General features: G+C 46.0%; 1 protein-coding gene across 2 annotated transcripts in view; it reads left to right on the top strand.

The window, feature by feature from the left end:
* The window catches only part of NPHP4 (nephrocystin 4), a 376954-nt gene that overhangs the window by 281791 nt on the left and 68407 nt on the right, over positions 1-26756 (top strand). For both annotated transcript variants that reach the window (XM_088447716.1, XM_088447715.1), the window contains exon 18: positions 10789-10969. In XM_088447716.1, the coding sequence (XP_088303842.1) occupies positions 10789-10969 (181 nt within the window). The remainder of the gene's footprint in view (positions 1-10788; positions 10970-26756) is intronic.

The raw sequence follows: 26756 nt of genomic DNA, 5'->3' as shown, positions 1-26756 counted from the left end.
GTAAGTGGTCTTCCTCCTATTCTGCATTGTATCATGTCTGTACATCTAACTTTCATACCTAAATATAAAGGTTTTTTTTTTTAATGTTCAATGTTGTAATTTCCTTTACCCTTAGCCTCTTCTATATGCCTTTTACAGTACATTATCTGAATTTTACATTCCCTAATGGTCATGCCAATGTACATTTTCTCGTCAGATTACCTACAGTAATCCAATCATTTCTGCAGAAACAAATACTGTTTCATTCCCATAGTATCAGTGTGTTCTTCAGGGCTATAAAAGGGGAGACACAGCAGACATGCTCAGCATTGTATGTAATGCAGGATTACTGGAGCATTCCTTTAAGACCGTTGGAGTATGAGTCCTACTCACAGGAGCTCACAATCTAATAGGACAAGGAGTGATACAGATAGTAGAAGTTATGTATTGAGAGGTGGATAAGCCACATATTGATGATGTAAGCTGGTTTAAAACTGTAAGTGCTGAGAAGCTAATGGTTTGTGAGCCACAGGTGCTAGATAAGGGGTTATGGTACAGGGAACACAGTGTAGCTTGGGTATAATGGGAAGACGAAGGAGTTGTTCCGCCCCACGGGTCGAAACAAAGGGAGGGGAGGGGAGGATTTGTGATAGCAGCACGGGTGAAGTGCTAAATGGATTGTACGTTTGTCCAAGGTTTCTGACCTATGTCTTTTAAACCCCCAGGAAAAGTCTGTATCTGTTTTATTGGAGTTTTGGGCTTTAAGAATAAATAATGGGTCCTGGGGTGTGGATGTGAGAAGACAAGGGAGGGCTCCATCCACAGGACCACTTCACGTGTTGGGCCTTTCAGCCTGAGAGCAGGCTGATTAGTGATTGCACCTTGAAGAGGCTCATATAAGCTGTGTCAGAATTTGGCTCAGGGTCTCACACCTGATGAGAGCAAGCAGGCAGGCTTGTTCAGAGACACTGTGTTATACTGATTGTAAGCACTGTGCATATGCCTATGTTTGTGGTGAAGGCAATAAGCCCTACCATTTTTGAGAGAGGGAATATATTGTTTAGTTAGTGCCCAGATGGGCTAGAATTTATTTTTATTATTTCTGTTTTTATACTGCACAATAATAACTAGTTGCGGCTAGCTTGCACAAAAACCTGGACTGGTGTGCTGTTTCCTGGCCGCTGTGTGTTTGGAGGTGTCCATCTACCCCAGGAGAGGGACCTCCTACCCCTATCTTATTACAGTACGTAAACAGAATGAGCAAAAACACGAAAACAGTGACTTACAGTACAATGCAATGCAGGACAAGAACTTGGTTTATACACATTGCTGCACTAGCAATCGTAACACTCACTGTTAGGTGCCGTTGTGGGGCGTTAGGAGTAAATGATAGTACGAGGGTTGTCCAAAAAGTAATGCCTAAATGCTCATAACTCTAAAATAATATGCAACATTTATTTGAAACTTTGTCAGTTTGTAGTTTAATATGTCTGCTAGCTATATATGTATTTCTGTTTAGTTAGTCCAAGAAATACAATGGAATCCAAGATGAAACAAAGCGACATCATTGAATTTCTGGGAAAAACAAGACTGCAGTGCTACAGAAATCCACAGAAGACTGAAAAAAGTGTATGGTGAGCATACAATTGACTATAGCAATGTCAGAAGGTGGATGAAGTTTTTTCAGTCGGGAGAATCACCCATGTGCGACAAACATCGTGGTGGCAGACCATCAACTGCAGTGACAGCAGAGAACCAACACAAAGTTTATCCAATGATTCAGAAAGACAGTCCTGTGACCATCAGACCATCAGAGATATCAGTGATGAACTTGAATGTAGCCATGGCACTGTAGAAACACTAATCAATGATTTGGGATATCGTAAAGTGTGTGCTAAATGGGTTCCAAAGCAATTAACCAGGAATCATAAAGACCAGAGGGTGGAAGTGTGCAACGACCTTTTGATCAACTTTAAAGCCAATCCTTAGATGTTTTTGGAAAATGTCATTACAGGAGATGAGACCTGAGTATTCCTTTATGACCCAGAAACAAAGGCCCAATCAAAACAATGGAAACACCCAAGTTCACCTAGGCCAAAAAAGTTTAATCACAGCGATCCATAAACAAAGTTATGGCCATATTCTTCAGGGATTGCTGAGGTGTTATTCTCATCGATTACTTGGAACCAAACCAATCAATCAACAGTGATCAATACATTATTACACTTAAGAAGCTGAAAGAAGCCATCCGCAAAAAAAGGTCAACAATTCCACTGTCAAATGTCATCTTACACCACGACAATGCCAGACCTCACACTTCGATGGCAACATCTGTGGCCATTGCCAAAATGGGGTGGGCAATAATGCCACATCCACCATAGAGTCCTGATTTGGTCCCTTCTGACTTTCATCTGTTTGGCCCTCTCAAATACTGTCTCCAGGGTCAACATTTTGAAGACATAGAGGTTTTTAAAATCGTCATACGTTCCTGGGTCAAACACCAACCACTGGAATTTTTCCAAAGTGGATTCACAGCTTGGGTTGAGAGGTGGAGAAAATGTTTGAGGGCATATGATGAATATTTTGAGTAGAGTCTTTCTGTTACTAAGACTTCAAAGTATTTTACTGCAAATTGTCAAATCACTATCTATAATAAAATTTTAGTTGTGAGCATTTAGGCATTACTTTTTGAACAACCCTCGTATAAGTAAGGAAATGAAAATCACATGAGGGAAGAGGGCCCTGCTAGTGAGAGCTTACATTCTATAGGGGAGGGGCAGACAGACAGGGGTGACACAGATGGGGGAGACACTGAGCATGGGGGAGTGGGGCAGGATGAAAGCAGGATGGCTTCGGTGAGGAAATAGGGTCTTGAGAGCCATGTCGACATTTCAGCAATGCCGACTTTATAACTGTATACATCCGAACTGTGAGCGACAACGAAAATTAAACTCAACGCATGCACAGTGCAACTCAATTGCGTAAACATAGCATTGGGTCCATCCAGTGGCTTAACTTCATCCCAGGTGCCCGGAGGCAAGATAAATGTTGGTGCCTCCCCCCAAACTAAAATGTACCACCCCCCAGCACCTATGCCAGCCCCATCTGCCGCCGCCCCCCTTATGCAGTTCCTTTTATATAATGCCCCCAGTAGTGGTCCGCCTATGTAGTGCTCCCCAGTAATGGTCCCCCTATGCAGTACATCCAGTAGTGAGCCTCCGGTAGTTGCCCCCAGTAGTGAGGCCCCTTGTAGTTGCCTCCAGTAGTGAGCCCCCGGTAGTTGCCCCCAGTAGTGAGGCCCCTTGTAGTTGTCCCCAGTAGTGAGGCCCCTTGTAGTTGCCCCCAGTAGTGAGGCCCCTTGTAGTTGCCCCCAGTAGTGAGGCCCCTTGTAGTTGCCCCCAGTAGTGAGGCCCCTTGTAGTTGCCCCCAGTAGTGAGGCCCCTGTAGTTGCCCCCAGTAGTGAGGCCCCTGTAGTTGCCTCCAGTAGTGAGGCCCCTGTAGTTGCCCCCAGTAGTAGGCCCCTGTAGTTGCCCTCAGTAGTGAGGCCCCTGTAGTTGCCCTCAGTAGTGAGGCCCCTGTAGTTGCCCCCAGTAGTGAGGCCCCTGTAGTTGCCCCCAGTAGTGAGGCTCCTGTAGTTGCCCCCAGTATTAGGCCCCTGTAGTTGCCCCCAGTAGTAGGCCCCTGTAGTTGCTTGTTATGACGTCACTCCCATAGTACACTGCGGGACCCGGGAGACGGAGGGAGCTCCGTCCTCCGGCTACCGCCAGGAGGATAGGAGCCGGGAGCCCGCTGGTAACACACTCAGCGGGCGCCCGGCAAATGGAGGGTACAAGGGTGCGACCGCACCCCTTGCACCCTCCGTAGTTACGCCAATGGAGGTGGAGCGCCGATCAGCGGCGCTCCTTCACCATGCAGCTCCCGGGGACAATGGAGCCAGGTGCCCCCTTCAGGGCTGACGCCCAGCGGCAAATGACTCCATTGTCTCCGGGAGTTCCGCTACTGGGTCCATCTCTGAATGAGGCTCATAGTCAGAAGAGAGGTACACCTGCAATCTGTACAAGTTATACCAAAACGAAATGCCATCAGTATATTTTTAGCCATTGCGACTGCCAAACACCTGGCATTCATCCTTCTCTAAACTACAGTATCCGTAATTACTTTAACAGGTATTAAATATCAGCTTGGAGAGATTTATATTTATTCTGCTCCATACCAATGTTTCCCCAGCTTGTTCCGATAAGCGGAACTACATTGATTTATAGCATATAAGACATCAATCCAGCTGTCGCTCAGAAAGACAAAATTATGTGGGTGTCTTTGACACTTTAATGAGACTGAAATGCGAAACAGCATATTACCCCTGGAAAATGGAAAGAAAACCAAAGCTGTTAACATTGAACTCCAGTATTTCGTAAAATCCAAGGCCAGAAATGATCAAAAAGGTGTCGGAGGTTATTAAACATACAGGAAATGCTTAAATGCCGAGAGATAAACCTCAAAGTCAGCGTCTTCCGTCTGTCAAATGAGAACCGTAAACGTCTAAGCGACTAAATGATACTTTGGGGTTTTCGAGCCTCTTGATGTCATTCTTGAACACATACACGACAGTCTCTTTCTTTCTCTATTTATATTGTGAAAATGCAATCACAAAGGTCACAGCTTTTCACGGTCAGCGACTATGTTAAATAAGCTATTTGCAAGGTGATGACCAGACATTTGCCGACATGGAACTTAAAATTACTTTATTTACCACCAGAAACTGAAAATAGGATTCAATGGGGTATATTTACTAAAGTGCTGGTTTATAGAAGTGGAGATGTTGCCCATAGCAACCAATCAGATTCTAGCTATTGTCTTTTAGAAAGTGCTGGATAAATGTTAAGTAGAATCTGATTGGTTGCTATGAGCAACATTTCCACTTCTAAAAACTCTAAAGCTGCATACACACGTAAAGATTTTCTGTCCAACCAACCAACTTGGTTGGAATGAAAATCTGGTAACGTATGGGAGTAATAGATGATCAGCAATTTGCTCCTAAATGCCAGAAAACAGATGAAAATGGTCGTCAGACAAGTTGATCTAAACAATTTGTTCAAACAACAGTTTTTGTCCATTTTCCCGCATTTGGGAGCAAATTGCTGATTGTCATTTACTCCCATACATTACCAGATTTCCATTCCAACCAATCAACTAGTTGGATGGTTGGACAGAATATCTTTACATGGGTACCCAGCCTAACTTTAGTAAATATACCCCAATGTATTTACTACCTAGTTGTAGCTGTAAAAATTGTATTTATGAACGTTGTTTAATATAGATATGCATTTGATACCAGAATCTTCCAGCATCCGTCTGACAAGAGTAAAAAATCACTACTATGTGGTTTTGGGGAACCTGATACTTTTACTATCAGTCTGTGACATGCTGCTACCTCCAATTCCCCTCCCCACATCATGTCACTGACCCTGATCATGTCACATACAGCCCTGTCATCATTAACACATCACTCACTTCCTAATATACTCTGTGCTGCTTGGCACCCTGCTCCTTCCACTATATAACTCTCAGCCTGTGGCTTCCTGCTGCCTCCATTCCCCTTCTCACATCATGTCACTGCCCCTGTCACATGCAGTCCTGTCCTCACTAACACATCACTCCTCCCCTGATATACTCTGTGCTGCTGGGGCACCCTGCTCCTTCCACTATATAACTCTCAGTTTATGGCTTCCTGCCAGGGCCGTAGCTACGGGTGTGCGGCCAAGAACGCAGGGCTCTGTGGGTGACACCGTCGACATCCCACGGCCCCTGCTTCTGACTGCAGGGTGCCTGTAACGGCGCCCTGCAGCCAGCATCACTGCAGCAGTGCTGCCTGTAGTGTCCCGCATACACATATAGAGCACACAGGAAACTTACCAAAGCCAATGATGGAACTGGGATGGGAAGAGCAGGGCAATGTTCTGTTTCATTTGTGCCTGTTCCATTATCGTGTGTACTACCTCAGCACCTCACATATTAATCAGTGATCTTTATGGACCTCATTCAAAATTTGACAAACATAAATTGCAGATTTATTATTTTTTTTCACTATTAATGAACTGCACACCAAGATGTTATACGCATCTTTTGCCCCGGCAACTAGGGCGCATTTCACACTTAAGGCTTCTTGTACCAATGAGGCCAGGATCGGCACAGCAAAGGCGGGTCACTGTGCAATGAACCCTAACATAGATGCCTAACAGGTGCAAATATGCCTGTTTGGAGTGGGATAACTTGCGGGTACTTGACCACTGGTGCAAATTAGGAGCTGCTCATGATGACAGCCACTGGCCATTTCTGATTGGCTGAACACATTTAAGACACACCCAATTATGCAAATTGAAAATAACTGCTGCAGCTGCGATTTAATAGCAGGATTACAGTTCACTGAACACTCACTTCAGTGTGTTTCCTACTCTATTTGGGACGGGGAAGAATGGCAATAGGTTTATAATACCTCTTTTCCACCAAAAACCCAGGTCCGACCAGGGTTTTTGGACATGGTTCCAACCCTGGTCAGACCCATTTACACTGCACCTTTGATCTGGGTTACTCCCAGGTCAGCCCTGTTCACACTGAACTCAGGTCTGCCCTGCTAAACCTGTGAGGTCAGAAAAAGTGGGAGGTGAATGCTCCACAACCACCAATCTGCTCATTTTAGGCATGATCCAGATCAGATAACCTGGGTTGCACCGTTTACACTGCACCATTACCTGGGTACATCCTGGGTCCAACCCTGGTAGCTACCTGGGTTGGATTGCAGGGTCACTTGACCCAGGTTATTTTTCAGGGACCCTTTTACACTGAGCTGCGACCCGGGTAGACCCAGCAAAAACCCAGGTTTTTGCTCTGGTGTAAAAGGGGTATTAGTGTGGACTAATAATGTTGTTCAATTTGATTTTAACAGGTGCTATGCGACTTAGGAACTTTTATCTACACTTTCTGCCCTCTTACTGTAATGTGTATTAGTTGTGTACAGTGTTTTTGTCCTTCTTTTGTATGCAGTGTAATTTTCAGGCTCATCTGCTGTGTATGGAGGTACCTATGCAGGGGGGAAGTGTATGGGTGTACCTATGCAGGGGGGAGGTGTATGGGGGGGTACCTATGCATGGGGGAGGTGTATGGGGGTACCTATGCAGGGGGAGGTGTATGGGGGTACCTATGCAGGGGGGAAGTGTACGGGGGTACCTATGAAAGGGGGGAGGTGTACGGGGGTACCTATGCAGGGGGGAGGTGTATGGGGGTACCTATGCAGGGGGGAGGTGTACGGGGGTACCGATGCAGGGGGGAGGTGTACGGGGGTACCGATGCAGGGGGAGGTGTATGGGGGTACCTATGCAGGGGGGAGGTGTATGGGGGTACCTATGCAGGGGGGAGGTATATGGGGTACCTATTCATGGGGGAGATGTATGAGTACCTATGTAGAGGGGAGATTATGGGGTACCTATGCAGGGGGGAGGTGTATGGGGGCACCTATGCAGGGGGGAGGAGTATGAGTACCTATGCAGGGGGGAGGAGTATGAGTACCTATGCAGGAGGGAGGAGTATGAGTACCTATGTAGGGGGGAGGAGTATGAGTACCTATGTAGGGGGGAGGAGTATGAGTACCTATGCAGGAGGGAGGAGTATGAGTACCTATGCAGGGGGGAGGAGTATGTGTACCTATGCAGGAGGGAGGAGTATGTATACCTATGCAGAGTTGGTCTCACATTTGCGGCCAACAACATTTTTTTTTTTTTAAATGTCAGTTTCAAGGTTAACACACTTTAGATCAGGGAAGGGGAACCCCAGTCCCGGGGGCCATATAAGGCCCCTGGAATCATTTGAGCTGGCCCTGCCACCTTAGGACACTTCAGACAGTCACACCGCTGCCCTTACAGCTCCCTGGCAGGCAATGCTGTAATCACCGGTGATTGTGGCCCCGCCCCCATGTAACATCACACTGAGGGGGTGTGGCCTGCATCGGGCCTGCAAATAATGTTATATATATCAAAATGGCCCTTGGCAGAAAAAAGGTTCCCCACCCCTGCATTAGATACTTAATAATTGGAATTGTTCGGTGTTTCGTTTGGCTAGTTGTGCAATTAAAAAAGTACGTCTTTCAAAGGTACAATCCCGCTTGGTGCCTCTTTAGATGCAACAATCGGTCGCGCGATCGAAACTTTCACCAGCACCATTCTTAGTGCATAATGTCCTTCTGGCCTACAATGTGAGCGATTAAGCGCCTGAGTTCTCAACCAGTTATACGCCCCACCCGTGACACACTTATAACATCTGTGTCTGAATAGCCACCGCCCAGGGTGTCGAGAACCAATACAATTTGGGCACCACTGCTCTAAGGGGCTGATGCTAGGGGGGAAAAAGCATATTTCTGTCCATATGCCGAGCCATATGTCTGGCGATGTGTCCGGTCCTGCATCGGTAACAGGTGCGTTCATGTTTTTAACTGCTTGTTTTGCTTGCAAAATATGCATTCACTACCAGGCATTAATAAAACCTCTCTAATACAGCAGGAAAAAATAAACCTGCACAAAAAAGTATAATATATGCTCAAACAATGAAGACATCATCCATCCAAATGAGCAGCGCATTCGCAATCAGCCAATCACTAGCCGCCAGCCTGTGACGGCGACTATGCTGTACATCAGTTCATTGGCATTTGTACCTGACACACACATAATACGTCTTTCCCAGGTTTATGCCACTTACTGCCTGTCAGCATGTGTTTGCCCTTACGTGAATACACCCTTACTGTACTCTGCTAACTTTAGAACACCCCTTCCCTCCCCCATCCCAACTCTCCAAACGTAGGCAGATAAAAGTGCTCAATCCTTGCCAGTCTGCGTATGATCCAGTGTGCTGGTCCATTTTTCGGGCATATGCAGAGAGAATTCACATAAGATACGCTGCTGACACTGGCGTCATGCAATACTTGCCGACATCCAGGCTGCCGACTCACTGGAAAATGGGCAGGCCGATGGGCGTGATGTCGTATTTGCATAATCGTTGCCTCGCTCCACCCCCTCTTCCACGCTACTCAATGCCTTGATTACCAGCATTGTGGTTCAGGGCCACGATGGCACAATGCAGCACGAATCAGGTCATCAGTCACCCGGGCTGCCCACATTTGCTCAGTAAGTGGGCGGCCGCGGATGGGTGGCAGACAGCTCCGGAATTCTTGCCCACTTTTTTCAGGAGGCCCGGAGCGCCACCTGATTTTTGGTAGCATCCTGCCCATTCCGGGAGAGTGGAAAAGTATGGCGTAATGTTCACACTTCAGCAGCCGCTAAATATTTATTCAGCTCAGTATTATACTCTGTTGTCACTTGCCTGCTATATGTAACGTTGATGTAGAGTTTATCTTTTCACCGTAGACCAGTGGTTCTCACACTAAGGTCTGATGGAAGACTGGTGAGTCATGACACGCTCTAAGGTGTTCCTCCAGATAAAACTAACAATAGCGTCTTCAGTATACAGGTGGCAATGTTACATAATGTAGTGCAATAAATCACTCTGTAGCCGCAGATTACCATCGGCTTACCCCTGCGCTGATTAGAGTAAGTAGCTGTCTAAAGTACTTATTTATTTGTCTCCTTACCAAGATTTGGGCACTGTAAAGCAAATATATTACAGCTCAGGCGTTCTTTTATGTAAGAAGAATAAAATATTTATCCTTTGGGATGCATTCTCATTTTTAGTTCATATAATCTTGCTAAAAAATAATTATTTCAATGGGGTTGGATATGAGATCCCGGCGGTCGGGATGCCGCTGGTCAGAATACCGACAGCAGCTTCCCGACACCCATATGAAAAGAAGGTAAGACTAACCCTTAGCCCTAACCCTCCCTTCCCAGTGCCTAACCCTAACCCCAGTGTGCCTAAACTTAACCTCCCCCTCCCCGCAGCCTAATTCTAACACTCCTTCCCCGGTGTCTAAACCTAACTTCCCCCTCTAGTATCTAAACCTAACCTCCCCCTCCCCACACCCTAAACCTAACCCACCCTCCTAGTGCCTAAATCTCCCCCTAATGCCTAATCCTAACCCCGCACCCTAACCCTCCCCCTAACACCCGATGCCGGCGGTTGGATTCTGATGCTGGGATTTCGGCGCTGGGATTTCGCCCATCGGCATCCCGCACGCCGGATGCTGACTACATCCCATTTCAATTATGTTCTTTGAAGGTTATTCAGAGAATCCAGGGTGTATTCTCTTAAAGACTTTAAGGGCTCTATACAATTAGGAGCTAATTACTCACAGCACGGGAATGTGCGGCGGTACGCCGTACTTATGGTACCACCGAACTCGCAACGCTTCTATTCTCAGCCCCTTAGCGCTGTGAACAAAAATGCGCGAGTCCAGGGTGAGATTAGTCCGAATTGTATGCCATTGCAACTTGGCACCGAATTGGATTAAGCCCTAAAAACACTGAAGGGCTGATTGTGAGTCGGACGCATCGCGGACACTTTTCCATGTGGCTGTCTGCGTGATATATTATGGCAATAAGAGAATCTGCATTGTATGCAACAAATCTGTGCGACTACAAGGGTGCAAAGGTTTGCACCGTTCTCTGGGAGGAGCTGGGTATAACAGGGGCGTTACAGGATGAATGTGGATTAAGTGCATTTGTGCCATCATGCAGAAATCAGATTTAGTGTTGCTGGATAAGATTATGGAAATGGCTCATGCATCATAAATGAACAGAACAACCATTAGTGCATTATGCTCGGCTCTCCTAATATACAACTCTTTGTGTTTTATGTCTCCCTCTATAGCACTTACTACGTCAAGGTCGGACAGCGGTGCAAGTGTCCCATGAGCTGGAAGTCATCACAACGGAGTATGAGCAGGAGACCATGGTCATGAGTGGAGATGTCTCAAAACAAGGGGTGGTTAAACCCATTGGAGTTCACACGGTTATCAAAGGCAGACTCCACCTGCGCATGGCGAATGTTGGTAAGGAGTGATCCTAAAAGAAGCATGGTCTGGTCTATGTTCACGTCTCTCGCTTTTTGTTAATACATACATACGGCAGAAGGATCATGGTCTGGTCTATGTTCACGTGTCTCGCTTTTTGTTAATACATACATATGGCAGAAGGATCATGGTCTGGTCTATGTTCACGTCTCTCGCTTTTTGTTAATACATACATATGGCAGAAGGATCATGGTCTGGTCTATGTTCACGTCTCTCGCTTTTTGTTAATACATACATATGGCAGAAGGATCATGGTCTGGTCTATGTTCACGTCTCTCGCTTTTTGTTAATACATACATACGGCAGAAGGATCATGGTCTGGTCTATGTTCACGTCTCTCGCTTTTTGTTAATACATACATATGGCAGAAGGATCATGGTCTGGTCTATGTTCACGTCTCTCGCTTTTTGTTAATATATACATGTGGCAGAGATCATGGAAAGAGCCCCTGTAAAGACGTCTGTACACACAAGCCCCCAGGGCTCCTGCTGGGTAGAGGAAGGGGGTCCTGCGCTGCCTCCTTTTACTAATGCAATGCTGTACTCTCTAATCTATGCACAGCACGGACTATCCCTGTCCTCCTCCCATTAGCTGCCGCTGACTTTTAAACCCCTGCAAGTGCTGATATCTAGGCCCCTACACCATGCACCTCCTGACGCAGTTGGGGATTAGTACACAATCTTCATTCATAAAAAGCGCGTCTGCAGTTTATGCGTTTTGCTGTTTTATAAAAGTATCAATAATATCTGGATAAGGTAAGTCACACTGGTCCGGAGTGTTAAGGGTTCACTTACCGCTTTGCCGGACCACTTTTTGGTAGACCTGTACGGTTCACACACACGCAATGGAACTGTAATTCCAGAATTTTTTTTTTTTTTCTATTTGAAAAGTCGCAGCCAAAACGGCCCTTCTTGGCGCGCCAGGTCCTGCGTGATTCAGCTTGCGCCAAGCGGCTTCTTCTCAATGTGACATGCTCGCAGTGCCATGCGACAAACCGCTTCACAAGATTGCACTGATTCACTTGATATTCAACACTTGTACATCTGTGCGCGACTGAGTCTGAATCTGTGTAGGAAGCGCTACAACGCAGTGGGCGTGGCTTTTTTTTTTAACGCCAAGTTCTGTTTTGCTCTGTATACGGACTCTGACGCACACAGATATACCAAATTAATCAATGCAGTCTGCTGAAGTGGTTTGTCGCATCCATTTGCAACTAAGGCCCATATGCAATTTGGAGGGAGAAGTCCGTTGCCGGACTTTTCGCCATCATCACTGATTTTGGGTACGAAAAAGTATCGCACTCGTCCTGGCTTATCCCCGTATTCAATTTCAAATTGGCGAAAACGGGACCCGGCGAAACTGAAATTGGCGAAAAGTTCTGTCAGTTTTGGGGAAATCAGCCTGACACCCCCCAAAAGATACTCTAACATGGGGGATCACTCTGGATAACCCCCGAATAGCCCAGCAGAAGGTATTTGGGGGGTTTAAATGGTCTCAATCGGAGCTATATAGTGTTTTTAAAGAAGGGGTGAAGAATAGCATTTTGGAAGTTTTTTTGGGAAAATAACTAGTCCCATCAAATTTGGGGTACATGAAAATGAATACTAGCATATTTTGAAGTTGCTAATGTGAAGTTTAAAAAAACGTGAAAAATCCACCTGCCGCAAACAAGAAAAACACCTGGGGTATACTTGGGGACCCCACCCCCCATGTCTATTTCGCTAGTTTTCAAGTTTGTCCCCCAACTTTGTTTTTTTTTTTCACCCCCAAAATGAAACCACTTTTTGTGGGTTGTCCTTTTAAAAAAGAAAATGGACACAGATTACCTTTAGGGAACTGTCCAAGAGGTGCAGAGTGGTTTCAGGAAGTCTGCACCCCAAAACCCCAATTCTGCACTTTCTCGCCACCTATTCATAGGCAAAACTTTTCCGGCAGGTCCGATGCATTGACTTTTCGCACCGGCGAAAAGTTGGACTAATTGAATACAGGGATAAATGAAAACGGTGAAAATGACGTCATCGGGGAAAAATTATCGACGAAATTGACTTTTCGTTTCTAATTGAATACGGCCCTAAGACGCATTTTCGGGCGAAAAAGAAGCAACACCGCTCTGCGCGGCTTACACTTCCAGGCGTCTTGAGCTGCGAGGTGTATTGAGGCTAGGCTTATGAGGACACATCTGTAAAACTATTGGCAAATTAAAATATGCTGTTCAAATAACAAAAGGATTTTTTCATTCATTATCTTCTGCACATGCTTTGCATTGGGAAGCTATTGCTGTTAAAACCCGGCGAATCTTACCTCTGGCCGCGCTTACGACGGTAACCCCATGCCTGGGAAAACATCCAATTTTGCTCTTTTAGAAATATAAAATCAAATGTAAAAATGTTATCTACTTTCAGATATCAAAAATTGCTTTGAAATCTGATTTCGATAGTCTTTTATTTCCTTATTTCCAAAATGATTATATTTATGGTATTTTTGTTACGGTACGTGTCCTCCCTTTTATAATGTGACTATGTGCACCATCTGCCGTAAAACTACAAGTCACAGCATGCCATGTCGCATTTGTCTGGCACAGCATCCTAGGACTTAGTTCCAGATGAGCTGGAGGACCACAGCTTGCCGAAGCTTCATGTACTCTGCACATCGTGTATCTGGGTCATTGCTTCAATTAATTGCTCGTCATTTGTGTTTCTATCAGGGTATAAATGGCGTTTTGACTAGTAATAAAAATCCTATATATATTTAATATACATTTAAGCATACCAGATTTACCAGCTCGTTTGCCGTTTGTGAAAATGGTTCTCTGAGGAACGCTAAGTGAAGACGTACAATAAACCCCCGCGGGCAACATTTAGAAAAACTTTAAAAGCAAAATGTTTCCAAGTGAATCTGTTCACATCTGTTATTCTCAATAAATGCATGTAATGTGCGCATCTCAGCCATTTGTGCCCACACGCCAGCTCCAACTTCCTCTTATAACTATAACTATATACACCCATAGCTCTCCAAATTTTAAGGGTGTTTTTTTTTTGGTTTTTGTATTTAAATAATTGAGTATAAATAAATACAGTACACTAGTATGGGGACAGAATTCATCAAGCTCCAAAATTAAAATATTTTTGGAGCTTGACTGCGGGAGCATTCGCCATCTTCAGATGGCGTTTCCTATGGGAAGATCCCTCCGCCCCTGTCCGGCTCCTTCTACTGGACACTGGGGCTTTTGTGCACCTGTAGGTCACACAGGCGCACTAGTGTCACTGCTCTGAAAGGAGCTTCGGGGGGGACAGCTGATTTTCGGATCAGCTGTCTCTGCACCAGAGCAATGGTGAATTGCTCCGGCGCTCGCATCAAGTTATTATGTGATATATAGGGGTCTTTTCGGACCCCGATAATTAACATAATGAATAGAGCCCTCTGTATATTGTAATTAGTGGAAAATTTTAATGTGCATAATAACTCTTTACAGTGTCCATATACACTTATCCTCAGATCATATAGTGTCATAGAGCCCCATGTAGCACCCCACGGACTTTCCTACTTAGTCACGCCAAAACACTAAACTTAAGTACCAATGGCTTGATTGAGGGTTGTACGCTAATGCTCCCGCAGCTGTAGGTGTGCGAAAATATGCTAATGCAACAGCGGGCGGGACTTGTACTGAGGCGCCCACCAGAGCCACCACAGATGATTGCTACTGAGTGCACATATTCAGCATCGAACGCAGATCAGGCAAACATCGGCATCCTATGGTCACTGAGAATGGGCGCTGTAACTGAGACGCCAGAAACATGTGTCTTGCATACTTGATCGCCGTTAGCGGCTGCGACACCCCCCCGTTCCTTCCCACAAAATGACCCTGCCTGTCCGTCACTTGCTAATAAATCCTCTGGGCTAACGTATTCGCAATTCAATCGCCGTGCGCATTGCGGCTGTGCCGTATGTGCAGTCAGACGATAATTGTTCAACTGCATAAACATCAGCGTAGACTACAACTCTTCGTCATGCCCAAAGTACATGATGGAGCTAACCCAGAAGTGGACGCATTGCCGATCTGCCAATGACTGAGAAACTGCACCCGCTATAGGGTTGGTGCAGGTTCCGATGGTGCGTCGCCGCAAGTGGGCGTCTTAGTTGTTTAAAGATTGAACGCAGCTTTAGCATAACCGTCTGACTGCCCCATTTACCGAATACCTTTTGTTTCTCTTTGTTTGCACCGCCCCTGCCCAGTAGCCGATCATACGCAACTTTGTGCATCTACAGACGACTCCAGATGTTCACACCATACTTACTACTCTCCTGGAAGGTGCGGGAGACTCCCGTTTTTTCCGGTAGTCCCCCGCATCCTCTGAAGAGTGGGGGGTTCTCCTGCATCCTGCCCACTTCCTAATGCATTGGGCAGGATGGGGAGATAATACCGGCAATTGCGGGTCTGTAGAGAGGGGCGGCGCTAAAGTGTCCTGAGGCCATATCATGGGCTTGCAGAGGTGGGCGTACACAGACATCCGTCTGATTTCAGTGAGTCAGGGGTAGATATTGGACACACCCCATTTTCTGCAACGCTTCCTGTCGCCTCCACATAATGTCTGCAGCCAATGTCAATCAAGCTGCAGCTAACAGGGCACTGCGATCGTCGCTGTATCAAGGCATATACGCACGGGATGTAGTCAGCATCCCGGTGGTCAGGATGCTGGCAGTCACAATCCCAACAGCAGTCAGAATCCTGGCCTCTAGAATCCAGACTACTGATATCCCGACGGTAAGTATTAGGCTTGGGGTTAGGGTTAGGCACTAGGGGGAGGGTTAGGGTAAGGCTGCTGGAAAGGTAGGTTAGGGGGAGGGTTAGGGTTAGGCTGCAGGGGGGAGGGTTAGGGTTAGGCTGCAGGAAAGGTAGGTTAGGGGGAGGGTTATTGTTAGGCTGCAGGAAAGGTAGGTTAGGGGGAGGATTAGGGTTAGGCTGCAGGAAAGGTAGGTTAGGGGGAGGGTTAGGCTGCAGGGGGGAGGGTTAGGCTGCAGAAAAGGTAGGTTGGGGGGAGGGTTAGGCTACATGGGGGAGGGTTAGGGTTCGGCTGCAGGAAAGGTAGGGGGAGGGTTAGGCTGCAGGAAAGGTAGGTTAGGGGGAGGGTTAGGCTGCAGAGGGGAGGGTTAGGGTTAGGCTGCAGGAAATGTAGGTTAGGGGAAGAGTTAGGGTTAGACTGCAGAGGGTTAGGGTTCGGCTGCAGGAAAGGTAGGTTAGGGGGAGGGTCAGGCTGCAGGAAAGGTAGGTTAGGAGGAGGGTTAGGGTTGGGCTGCAGGGGGGAGGGTTAGGCTGCAGGATAAGTAGGTTAGGGGGAGGGTTAGGGTTAGGCTGCATTGGGGAGGGTTAGGCTGCAGGAAAGGTAGGTTAGGGGGAGGGTCAGGGTTAGGCTGCAGGGGGGAGGGTTAGGCTTCAGGAAAGGTAGGTTAGGGGGAGGGTTATGGTTGGGCTACAGGGGAGGGGGTTTGGCTGCAGGAAAGGTAGGTTAGGGGGAGGGTTAGGCTGTATGAAAGGTAGGTTAAGGTTAGGGGGATGGTTAGGGTTGGCTGCAGGAAAGGTAGGTTATGGGGAGGATTAGTGTTGGGCTGCAGGGGAGAGGGTTAGGCTGTAGGAAAGGTAGGTTAAGGTTAGGGTACTTTGCCGCTGTCTGTATTCTGACCACCGGGATTCTGTACCCAACCCCATACGCACTGCGTCTTTGAATCATGTGCATCTGCGTTAAAATCAGAACAGCATCCACCTCTGAATCAGCCTCTCAGTTTGCTACAGCAATCTTCCTGAAATGATATTATAACGTTGGCAGGTAAAGCTAGGCACACACCTGTACAATCATACAGTACTTTGCATGCGATTTTACTTTCCATTACATTGACGTTTCGGCAGTCCTGTTCAAAGTGCTGATTCATGCGAACACGCTAAACTGCGATCCAGAAACCTCATCTGTCTAAAATATCTGCTGAGGAGACACCGAGGCGATGCTGCTGCTGGTGGGGTATCGGCAGAAGCTTTGGGGCGGAAAGGTGAAAAGTGCGTACACAATTCACTTTTTGTTCGATTATTGTACCAATGAAAATCTGATGAAAATTAAACTGAACATAAAACCAGATCTTCAGATGCGACCAGTTGTTTTCCGATAAAACATGGTGGAAGATGTGTATAGGATCGGGAATCAAAAGAACGACCCAACGATTGTACAGGTGTATACCCAGCTTAAGTGTTAATGCATGGAAAGGGGTCAGCATTGGAGAGACAATGCTGCCCAGTAAGTAATTAGCATAATTCTATATGGCATTTCCAGCTTTCCAGGCTTGCCACCAGCCTCCTCTAGGCGTGCATTGGCCTGCTGTGATGGCATAACACAGAGAGTGGTCCCAGTATCATACTTATAAATTGCTAATCTAGTGCAAAAATGGACCTGGCACAGTGATAGCTCGGCAGGTGGTAGGAAGAGCTGGGTTTCTCTCTTATATTTCCCTGCAATTCCATTTTGAAATACATTTTATATGCCATTAATTGCAGGAAGATTAAAGTGCTCCAGACAATGCTCTGTAATTTCCAAGTGCTGCCTAATAATTAACTGTCTATACATTTTATTAAATAAAATCATGCTAATGTAATTTCTCATTTCATCAGTGCTTAGATTTGGATCTCATGTATCTCATAGTTTTGAAGTAAAGCTCTTATAATGTCATTCTTCCCAGAAGTGGAGTTTTATTTTTATTTTTTAAATTAGAGTTTATTAAATTTTATTGTGCTAATTTAGCCATTAACTTTATTAGTGTTTGTGATTATTGAGAAAAGAAAGTACTATTTATTTGACTGACAGATCTACTGACATCAAACTCTTCTTTTTTTTTTATCTTCTATTATTGGACAGAACGAGGTTCAGTTTGTAGCTCCCGTTTGAATGGTACTTTATACATGGACAACTAAACCTCCTAAATAAAATGTACAAGTCAACGCACAGACCTTCCTTTTGTACAGTATATATATCACTAGAGGTGTAAGCCATGTCCCAGACTCCGCCTTTACAGGATATCCATACTTGAGCAAAGGTGACTTAATTAGCATCACAGTCAATTTGATTTAACCATCTGGGCTCAACCATGAATATCCTTAATACTTGGACTGTAATGGCGGAGTTTGGGAAACTCGGGTATACAGTATATAATAATAGGTACAGGAGACTGTTAAGCAGGCAAAACAGGTGAACTGGAAAATAAGTCCTTTCAGACCATACTTGCCGACATTTCTGCAGGGGATCCGGGAGGAGGCTGGCAGGTCCTTCCAGGGGGGGTGGGGGCGGTTCGAGTAGGCGGATCGGGGGTGTGTCGATGCGATCGTGTCATAGTGGCCCCTTCCCCCGTTTTATAATGGCAATATTAGTGCCATTATAAAGCAGGGAGTAGGGCTACGATGATGCGATTCGCATCATCGCACCCCCGGACCGCCCACTTTTGCGTTTAAAGCAGGGGTTATCGGGGTGCCTGCAGCCATTCCGGGGGACTTGCCTAGTCTTGCAGGGTGCGGGGAGCGGCACCAGATTTTCGGGAGGCTCCCTATAGTAGGGAGAGTAGGCAAGTATGTTTCAGACCATTCAAAAAGTGACAGATGACAGAAATTAATAACGTATACAGAAGAAGACTATCAGAGCCTGTAGCCTAAACTAGGGAGAACCTCTAATAACCAGCACTGTTTGCAGGGAATGTGTTAAGGCTCAGCACTAGCAACGGGGAATAGTCCTGTACAGCCTTGAGGGCTGGAATATTTTGGCTGGATGCGGCTGTGTAGTTGCCTTGAGGGCTGAAGGTGTTAGTACAGAATGTGGCTTATGAGCCAATAGATTGTGATGCACCCTTTGGGCTGGTAGCAGCCTCTGGGCTGGATGGGCCTGTGGGCCAGTAAGTTGTGGTGCGGCCTTTGGGCCGGCAGCAGCCTCTGAGCTGGTTGAGGCCTGTGGGCCAATAAGTTGTGATGCAGCCTTTGGGCCGGTAGCAGCCTCTGAGCTGGTTGAGGCCTGTAGGCCAATAAGTTATGATGCGGCCCTTAGGCCGGTAGCAGCCTCTGGGCTGGTGGACACCTGCGGGCCAATAGGTTGTGATGCGGCCTTTGGGCCAGTAGCAGCTTCTGGGCTGAGTTGCTGCCTTGGCAGGATGCGGCCCCTGGGCCAAGATACATTCACTAAGGAGTGTAGCAGCCTTTGGGCTGAGTGGCAGCCTTGAGGGCTGAAAGACTTGGCTGGAAGATGTTGAGGTGTGAACAGTGTTGCCGGGATGACACCAGTGGTAGTACACAGGGATGCGTACACAGGATGCTGAAGTGCGCTTTATGCCGCCAGAATGACACAAGCGACAGTACACAGAATCGCGTACCCTGATGAGCGGCCTGTGCTGCCGGGTTGACACGAGCCGCAGGACGCTGGGTTGCGCACTCTGGACTCTGAGTGCGGTCTATGCCACCTGGATGATACAAATGGCAAAGGCAGGAATGTAGATCGTGCCACCAAGATGACACAAACGACAGGTTATGTAAGTGCGGACCGTGCCGCCTAGATGACACAAATAGCAGGTGAAGCAAATGCAGACCATGCTGCCTAGATGACACAAACGGCAGGAACAATGGAGCTGGCTTGATACTGGAAACTCGACTGCGAACAGGAGACCAAATGACAACCGGAAACATGTGAAACTCTATCACCGGGATGGAGTGAAGGACTGGCTGGAATTTAACAGAAATAGGGCCCAACCAGAGTAAGCCTCCCTTAATGACAGGCTAGTGTGCACCTGGGCTGTGCACAGACAGGAGAATCAATTAGTGTGCACCTGATACTGCACACAGACAGGCAGTAATTAGTGCAGTGCCTCAGTAGCAACTAAGGGCCATATTCAATTTAAGGCGAAAAGTCAGAGGTCGAACTTTTCGCCATAATCGCCGTTTTAGGAGGGGGTAAAGTATTGGGCACGTGCCCGCTTATCCCCGTATTCAATTAGGATCCGGCGAAAAAGGGACCCGGCGGAAAGGTACAGTAAGTGGCGTAAAGTCCTGTCAGTTTTGGGGGAAATCATGCTGTCACCCCCTAAAAGATGCCTTGACATGGAGGATCACTATGGGTACCCCCGATTTGGCCAGCTGAAGGGGTTTTTAAATAGCCGCAGCAGGTGCATAAATGCGGCTTTAGAAGAAGTGGTGAAGAATAGCATTTAGGTTATTTTATTTTTTTAAATAACTAGTCTCATCAAATTTGGGGTACATGAAAATGGGTGCAAGCATATTTTTAAGTCCCTTAAGTCATTTTTTAAAATTCTTCAAAAATGCACCTGCCGCTACCACCCGCATTCTAGAAAACACCTGCCGCATACATGGGAACCCTGCAGGAGTCCATTTCGCTAGTTTAGAACTTTGTCCCCCAATATTTTTTTTTTTCGCCCCCAAAATTAAAGTACCTTTTTTGGGGTGACCAGAGTTTTTTTTTTATTTGTTTTGACACACAATACCTTAGGGGGACATTACAAGGGATGCAGGCTACTTTTTATTACTTTATACCCCAAAACCCGATTCTGCACTTTTTTTCGCCATGTATTACATGGTGAAAACTTATCCCCGTTTTATAACAAAGACTTTTTGCACCTGCGAAAAGTCTTTGAAATTGAATATGGGGATAATTGAAACAGGCGAAAATTACATCATCGGCGATAAATTATCGCCGATAACGGACTTTTCACCCCATATTGATTATGGCCCTATGAATGGTAACTGCAAACAATATGACCTGCTTAACTGCAGATCCTAACAAAATGCTGGGTTTAAGTAGAGTTTCATGTTACAGTATTATTGGGAATGACCAGAGGCTAATCAGCCATGGGCAGAATGTAAAATAATGTTTTATGTATATATTACTCATCTGTAAGACAAAAACCATTGGGATACCGATTGTGCTGTTAATTCTATCTGAAAACTAATTTCCTAAGTGACAATTGTAGACTTGGGGCCTGATTCAGACCCACTCGCGAGCGGCTGTCCGCTCGCAAGTGGGTCGATGGTCTGCACTGAGCATGCGCACGACGGAGGGAGCTCCGTCGTGCGCATGCGCCCGACACGACGAGCGAAGGACTTTCCTTCGCTCGTTGTGTCCGATCAAAGGGGGCGTGCTGTCAATGTTGATTGACAGCACGCCCCCTTTGGTGGGCGTGCCGGGGGCGTGCCTCCCTGACGGGGGCGTTCCCACGGGAACGCCTCCCGTCAGAAGCCGGCCCACTGACATCACTAGTGATGTCAGTGGGAGTGATTTTGGCTCTGATAGAGCCAAAATCACTCCGGAGTTTGCGGTTGAAAACCTCAACCGCAGGCTCCGGCTCGCAATTTCGATGGTCGCGATGGTCACGACCATCGCGGCCATCAAAATGCACGCTCGTATAGCCTGTGGGTGGTGACCCACAGCTATACGAGCGTCCAGGAGGACGCTCCATGAAAATGGAGCCCGGCCCTCATTCAGAGCGTGCGCTCTGCTCAGAGCGTACGGCTCTGAATGAGGGCCTTGATTCCATAGCAACACAAAGCAGTCCTCAACCTGGCTGCATAGGCTTGCTTGTTATTCTTAGAGAGCTATTGATTTCATATTGATTAACTGTTACTGACCTCAGCTTGATTGTTTGACCCTCCTTGTCCCAAACCTACATCTGGTTCTCAGGCCTCTGTCAGTCTGATAATCAGGAACACTGTTTGTTTTTCAGCCTCATTCCTTCCACTGACCCTTGCTTGCTACTATCTGCAGCTATACATGGTATCTGAGCATTAATTGCTTTGTACGGTCATTTGAGACCACATGCTGCAGCATGTAAATGCTCATTTAATAACATAGGCCCTTCTATATAACTCCTTCCATCTAGTACATGATGCAAAAATGCTGCAAAGTAAGAATGCTTTCAAAAATAGAAGTGTTAGAGTTTTTTTTTTATCAATTACAAATTGCAAAGTGAATGAACTGAAGAGAAATCTAAATGAAATCAATATTTGGTGTGACCACCCTTTGCCTTCAAAACAGCATCAATTCTTCTAGGTACTCTTGCACAAAGTCAGGGATTTTGTAGGATTATAGGGCCTCATTCAGACCCACTCGCAAGCGACTGTCCGCTCGCAAGTGGGTCGATGGTGTGCACTGCGCATGCGCACGACGGAGGGAGCTCCGTCTGGCGCATGCGCCAGACGCGACGAGCGAAGGACTTTCCTTCGCTCGTTGTGTCTGATCAAAGGGGGCGTGCTGTCGATGTTGATTGACAGCACGCCCCCTTTAGTGGGCGTGCCGGGGGCGTGCCTGCCAGACGGAGGCGTTCCCAAGGGAACGCCTACCGTCAGAAGCCGGCCCCACTGACATCACTAGTGATGTCAGTGGGAGTGATTTTGGCTCTGATAGAGCCAAAATCACTCCAGGGCTTGTGGTCGAAAAACCCGACCACAGGCTTCTGGTCGCACTGGCGATGGTCGCGATGGTCAAGACCATCGCGACCATCATCCTGCACGCTCGTATGTGCTGTGGGTGGTGACCCACAGCTATACGAGCGTCCAGGAGGACGCTCCATTTTTATGGAGGACAGCCCTCATTCAGAGCGAGTCAGGTGTATGATTAACCAATCATTCCAAACAGGTGATAATGATCATCAGTTCATATGTAGGTTGAAACACAGTTATTAACTAAAACAGAAACAGCTGTGTAGGAGGCTTAAAACTGGGTGAGGAACAGCCAAACTACAAAGGTGAGGTTGTGGGGGACAGTCATGTCACAGGTCTTACACCATGGCAAGACTGAGCACAGCAATCAGCAAAGATTTCAAAGCAGTCTGGGGTTTCATGATGTGTTGTTCAAGCTCTACTGAAGAAGCACAAAGAAACTGGCGACATTGAGGACTGTAGACGCAGTGGTCGGCCAAGGAAACTTAGTGCGTCAGATGAAAGACACATCATGCTTACTTCCCTTCGAAATCAGAAGATGTCCAACAGTGCCATCAGCTCAGAACTGGCAGAAACCGTGGAACCCAGGTACACCCATCTACTGTTCAGAGAAGTCTGGCCAGAAGTGGTCATCATGTTGGAATTGCGGCCAAAAAGCCATACCTTCGACATGGCCAAGCGACTCAACTATGCACAAAAACATAAGAACTGGGGTATAGAAAAATGGCAGCAGGTGCTCTGGACTGAGGAGTCAAAATTTGAAATATTTGGCTGTAACAGAAAGCAGTTTGTTTGCCGAAGGGCTGGAGAACGGTACAACACTGAGTGTCTGTAGGCAGCAGTGAAGCATGGTGGAGGTTCCTTGCAAGTTTGGGACTGCACTTGGAGATTTGGTCAGGATTAATGGTGTCCTCAATGCTGAGAATTTCAGGCAGGTACTTATCCATCCTGCAATACTATCAACGTCTGATTGGCTCCAAATTTATTCTGCAGCAGAACAACGACCCCAAACATACAGCCAATGTCATTAAAAACCATCTTCAGCATAAAGAACAACAAGGGGTCCTGGAAGTGATGATCTCAACATCATCGAGTCTGTCTGGGATTACATGAAGAGACTGAAGGATGTGAGCAAGCCTATATCCACAGAAGCTCTGTGCTTAGTTCTCCAAGATGCTTGGAACGACCTCCCTGACGTGCTCCTTCAAAAACTCTGTGCAAGTGTACCTACAAGAATTGATGCTGTCTTGAAGGCAAAGGGTGGTCACACCAATTATTGATTTGATTTAGATTGATCTTCTGTTCATTTACTTTATTTTTATCAATTAACAAAATGCAAACTATTAACACATCTATTTGTGAAAATATTCTTACTTTGCCGCATTTTTTCCACTGCCTAAAACTTTTACACAGTACTGTGTGTGTATATATATATATATATATATATAGAGAGAGAGAGAGAGAGAGAGAGAGAGAGAGAGCTCGTTCACTGGCTCTACACTCACCATAATAGCGAACAATAATAATAATCAGTGGGGTTTGGTTCATGAATTGATCAATGCATTTAAGCTTGCAGCCCTCGTAAGGGACCCCACTTTACTGCAAGTCCCTACTCTATTGCTCACTATTATAACATGGAAATAGCTATCACATTTGCAACTTTGCTTTTAAACTTTAGACTGGCACCTAGCACACCTGTTGCAAATCCCATAGGAAACAGCTGACACACGCTAGGTTAAACAGGTTAAAAGGGGTGCATGAGAAAAAGTGATAAACTGATTAGTTAAAAAAAAAAAAAAATCAAATAAACAAATATCACTAATCCACGGCACTCACTATTCTTAGACTGGGGTCACATACCATGTTGCATACCAAATCTCAGAATGGTGAGTGCCGTGGATTAGTGATAGTGCAGCAGTGTCTGATTTTAGTGCTGTTTTATTATTCCACCTATTTCTAGCTTACTTTTACAGTGATATTTTATGGAATATATTTTATGTCTGATTTGTTTTTACTTAGTAAATTGATGTTATATGTTTAACACACATAATTTTATGGGTTTGGGACACCAGAGGTCGCTGTCACCCTATTGTTTTGTCTTTTCAATTGTTTATATAGGCTACTTACCATCGCCTATTTTACTTACTGTAGGGTTGAGCGGACGCCCAATATATCCATTGGGAGTGTCAAATACGACTGACACTTTTTGCAGGGTGGCGGGTAGCTTTACCCTGCTGAAAGAGGCCACTGCCATTGGGGAATAATGTTGCCATGAAGGGGTGTATTTGGGGCCTGATTCAGATTTGGGAATAGAGTAATGGTGCATATCCACTAGACGAGTGTAGAACGACTGTACGATTACAACATTGTAATCCTTCCTTGTGCAGTGGATAATGGCCCTCATTCAGACCCACTCGCAAGCGGGCGCACGTACGTTAGGCGTACGTACAAAAATATTTAAATTCAATGGCTCGCTCGTATTTTCGTTCGCATCTAAAATTCCTCCCAAAACTCTGACGACCCCTCCTCTAACTAACGAGCGTACGAAATAGCGAGCGTACATCCCCGAAATGGCTTGAAAGGAACGCACGCACAAGTATAAACAGGAAGTGGCCTTGTCAGATGTCGATTACCTGCTCCTTTATTCTGCCTACCTCCATCAATCGTATCATGCCAATCAATGTATCAATTAGCTTAATTGTTTGTTTTTTTCAACACAATGCAAGAAACTTTACTCTTGTCCGTGTTTGTGTTTACCCGCAGAATACGTACGGATGAAACATTCGCTTTTATTGTTCAAAAAACATGTGAACCACAATTAAACAATTGTGCTATTGCTGTGGATCCCCGCATATTTCCCTGGGTTCATTTCTTTATTTAAATTTGCTTACGCATGTCACTGCATCAAGCCTATCATAACTCTCCAGAGATTTCTGGCCCTGTCGAACACATGACTCATACACTAACCAATAAAATTGCTCCTGTTAATTTCCAAAATACATTAGCCAATCAGAAAATTTTTACACACTTTATCAAAAATGATTTTTAAGAAAAACACCATTGCCATCATGAGAGCCTCCGCATTCACCAGGCGCGAGCTGCTGGTGCTTACGGAGGTCATGGATCGCCGGATCACCAGCCAACCTCAACCCATGACCAACCGGCAGAAGCGCTCCGCGTATGCGGAGGCACGGTCCCGCCTGCGGTCCTTCGGCTCACGCCGCAACATCGGGCAGCTGGAGCGCAGGTGGTCCGACCTGCAACGGCGAACGCCCCGCTTGCTGGCATGCTTTCGTATGCAGATCCTGGCAAGCAAGTGTTATGTATTGTGGTTTTAATGTTTGTGTTTGTGGGGCAAACTGCGTGTGCATGTTTTCCTGTCTGTTCTATTTATTATTTGTACTCATATCTGCGTGTGCATGTTTTCCTGTCTGTTCTATTTATTATTTGTACTCATATCTGCGTGTGCATGTTTTCCTGTCTGTTCTATTTATTATTTGTACTCATATCTGCGTGTGCATGTTTTCCTGTCTGTTCTATTTATTATTTGTACTCATATCTGCGTGTGCATGTTTTCCTGTCTGTTCTATTTATTATTTGTACTCATATCTGCGTGTGCATGTTTTCCTGTCTGTTCTATTTATTATTTGTACTCATATCTGCGTGTGCATGTTTTCCTGTCTGTTCTATTTATTATTTGTACTCATATCTGCGTGTGCATGTTTTCCTGTCTGTCCTATTTATTATTTGTACTCATATCTGCGTGTGCATGTTTTCCTGTCTGTTCTATTTATTATTTGTACTCATATCTGCGTGTGCATGTTTTCCTGTCTGTTCTATTTATTATTTGTACTCATATCTGCGTGTGCATGTTTTCCTGTCTGTTCTATTTATTATTTGTACTCATATCTGCGTGTGCATGTTTTCCTGTCTGTCCTATTTATTATTTGTACTCATATCTGCGTGTGCATGTTTCCCCTCTATTTCTGATTTATTCATTCTACTGCTATTTGGCTTATTTGTTGTTTTTTTTTTTTTTTTTAGTTTTGTTGCCCGGATTTGTCCATAAACTAACCGCAATTTCTTTGTCATATTTTAGGGGGACAGCCAAGACTCCGCCGTCACCGTCCGTCCAGACGGCGTTCCCGGCCACTATCCCCAACCCCCAGCCAACACTCCACCCCAAATCTTTCCCCTATTCCCCACTCCTCCCCATCCTTCCCAGACCCTCTCCCGGAAATGTCGGGCCTCCTTCCCCTCCGTCCCACTTCCCCCTCTCCTCCACCCACCCCTCTTCCAATT

The sequence above is a fragment of the Taudactylus pleione genome, unplaced genomic scaffold (assembly GCF_031769625.1).
Source record: "Taudactylus pleione unplaced genomic scaffold, aTauple2 ptg000437l, whole genome shotgun sequence".
NCBI classification, from domain to species: domain Eukaryota; kingdom Metazoa; phylum Chordata; class Amphibia; order Anura; family Myobatrachidae; genus Taudactylus; species Taudactylus pleione.
Note: the sequence above shows the minus strand (reverse complement) of the source record. Positions and strands in the feature narration are given on the sequence as shown.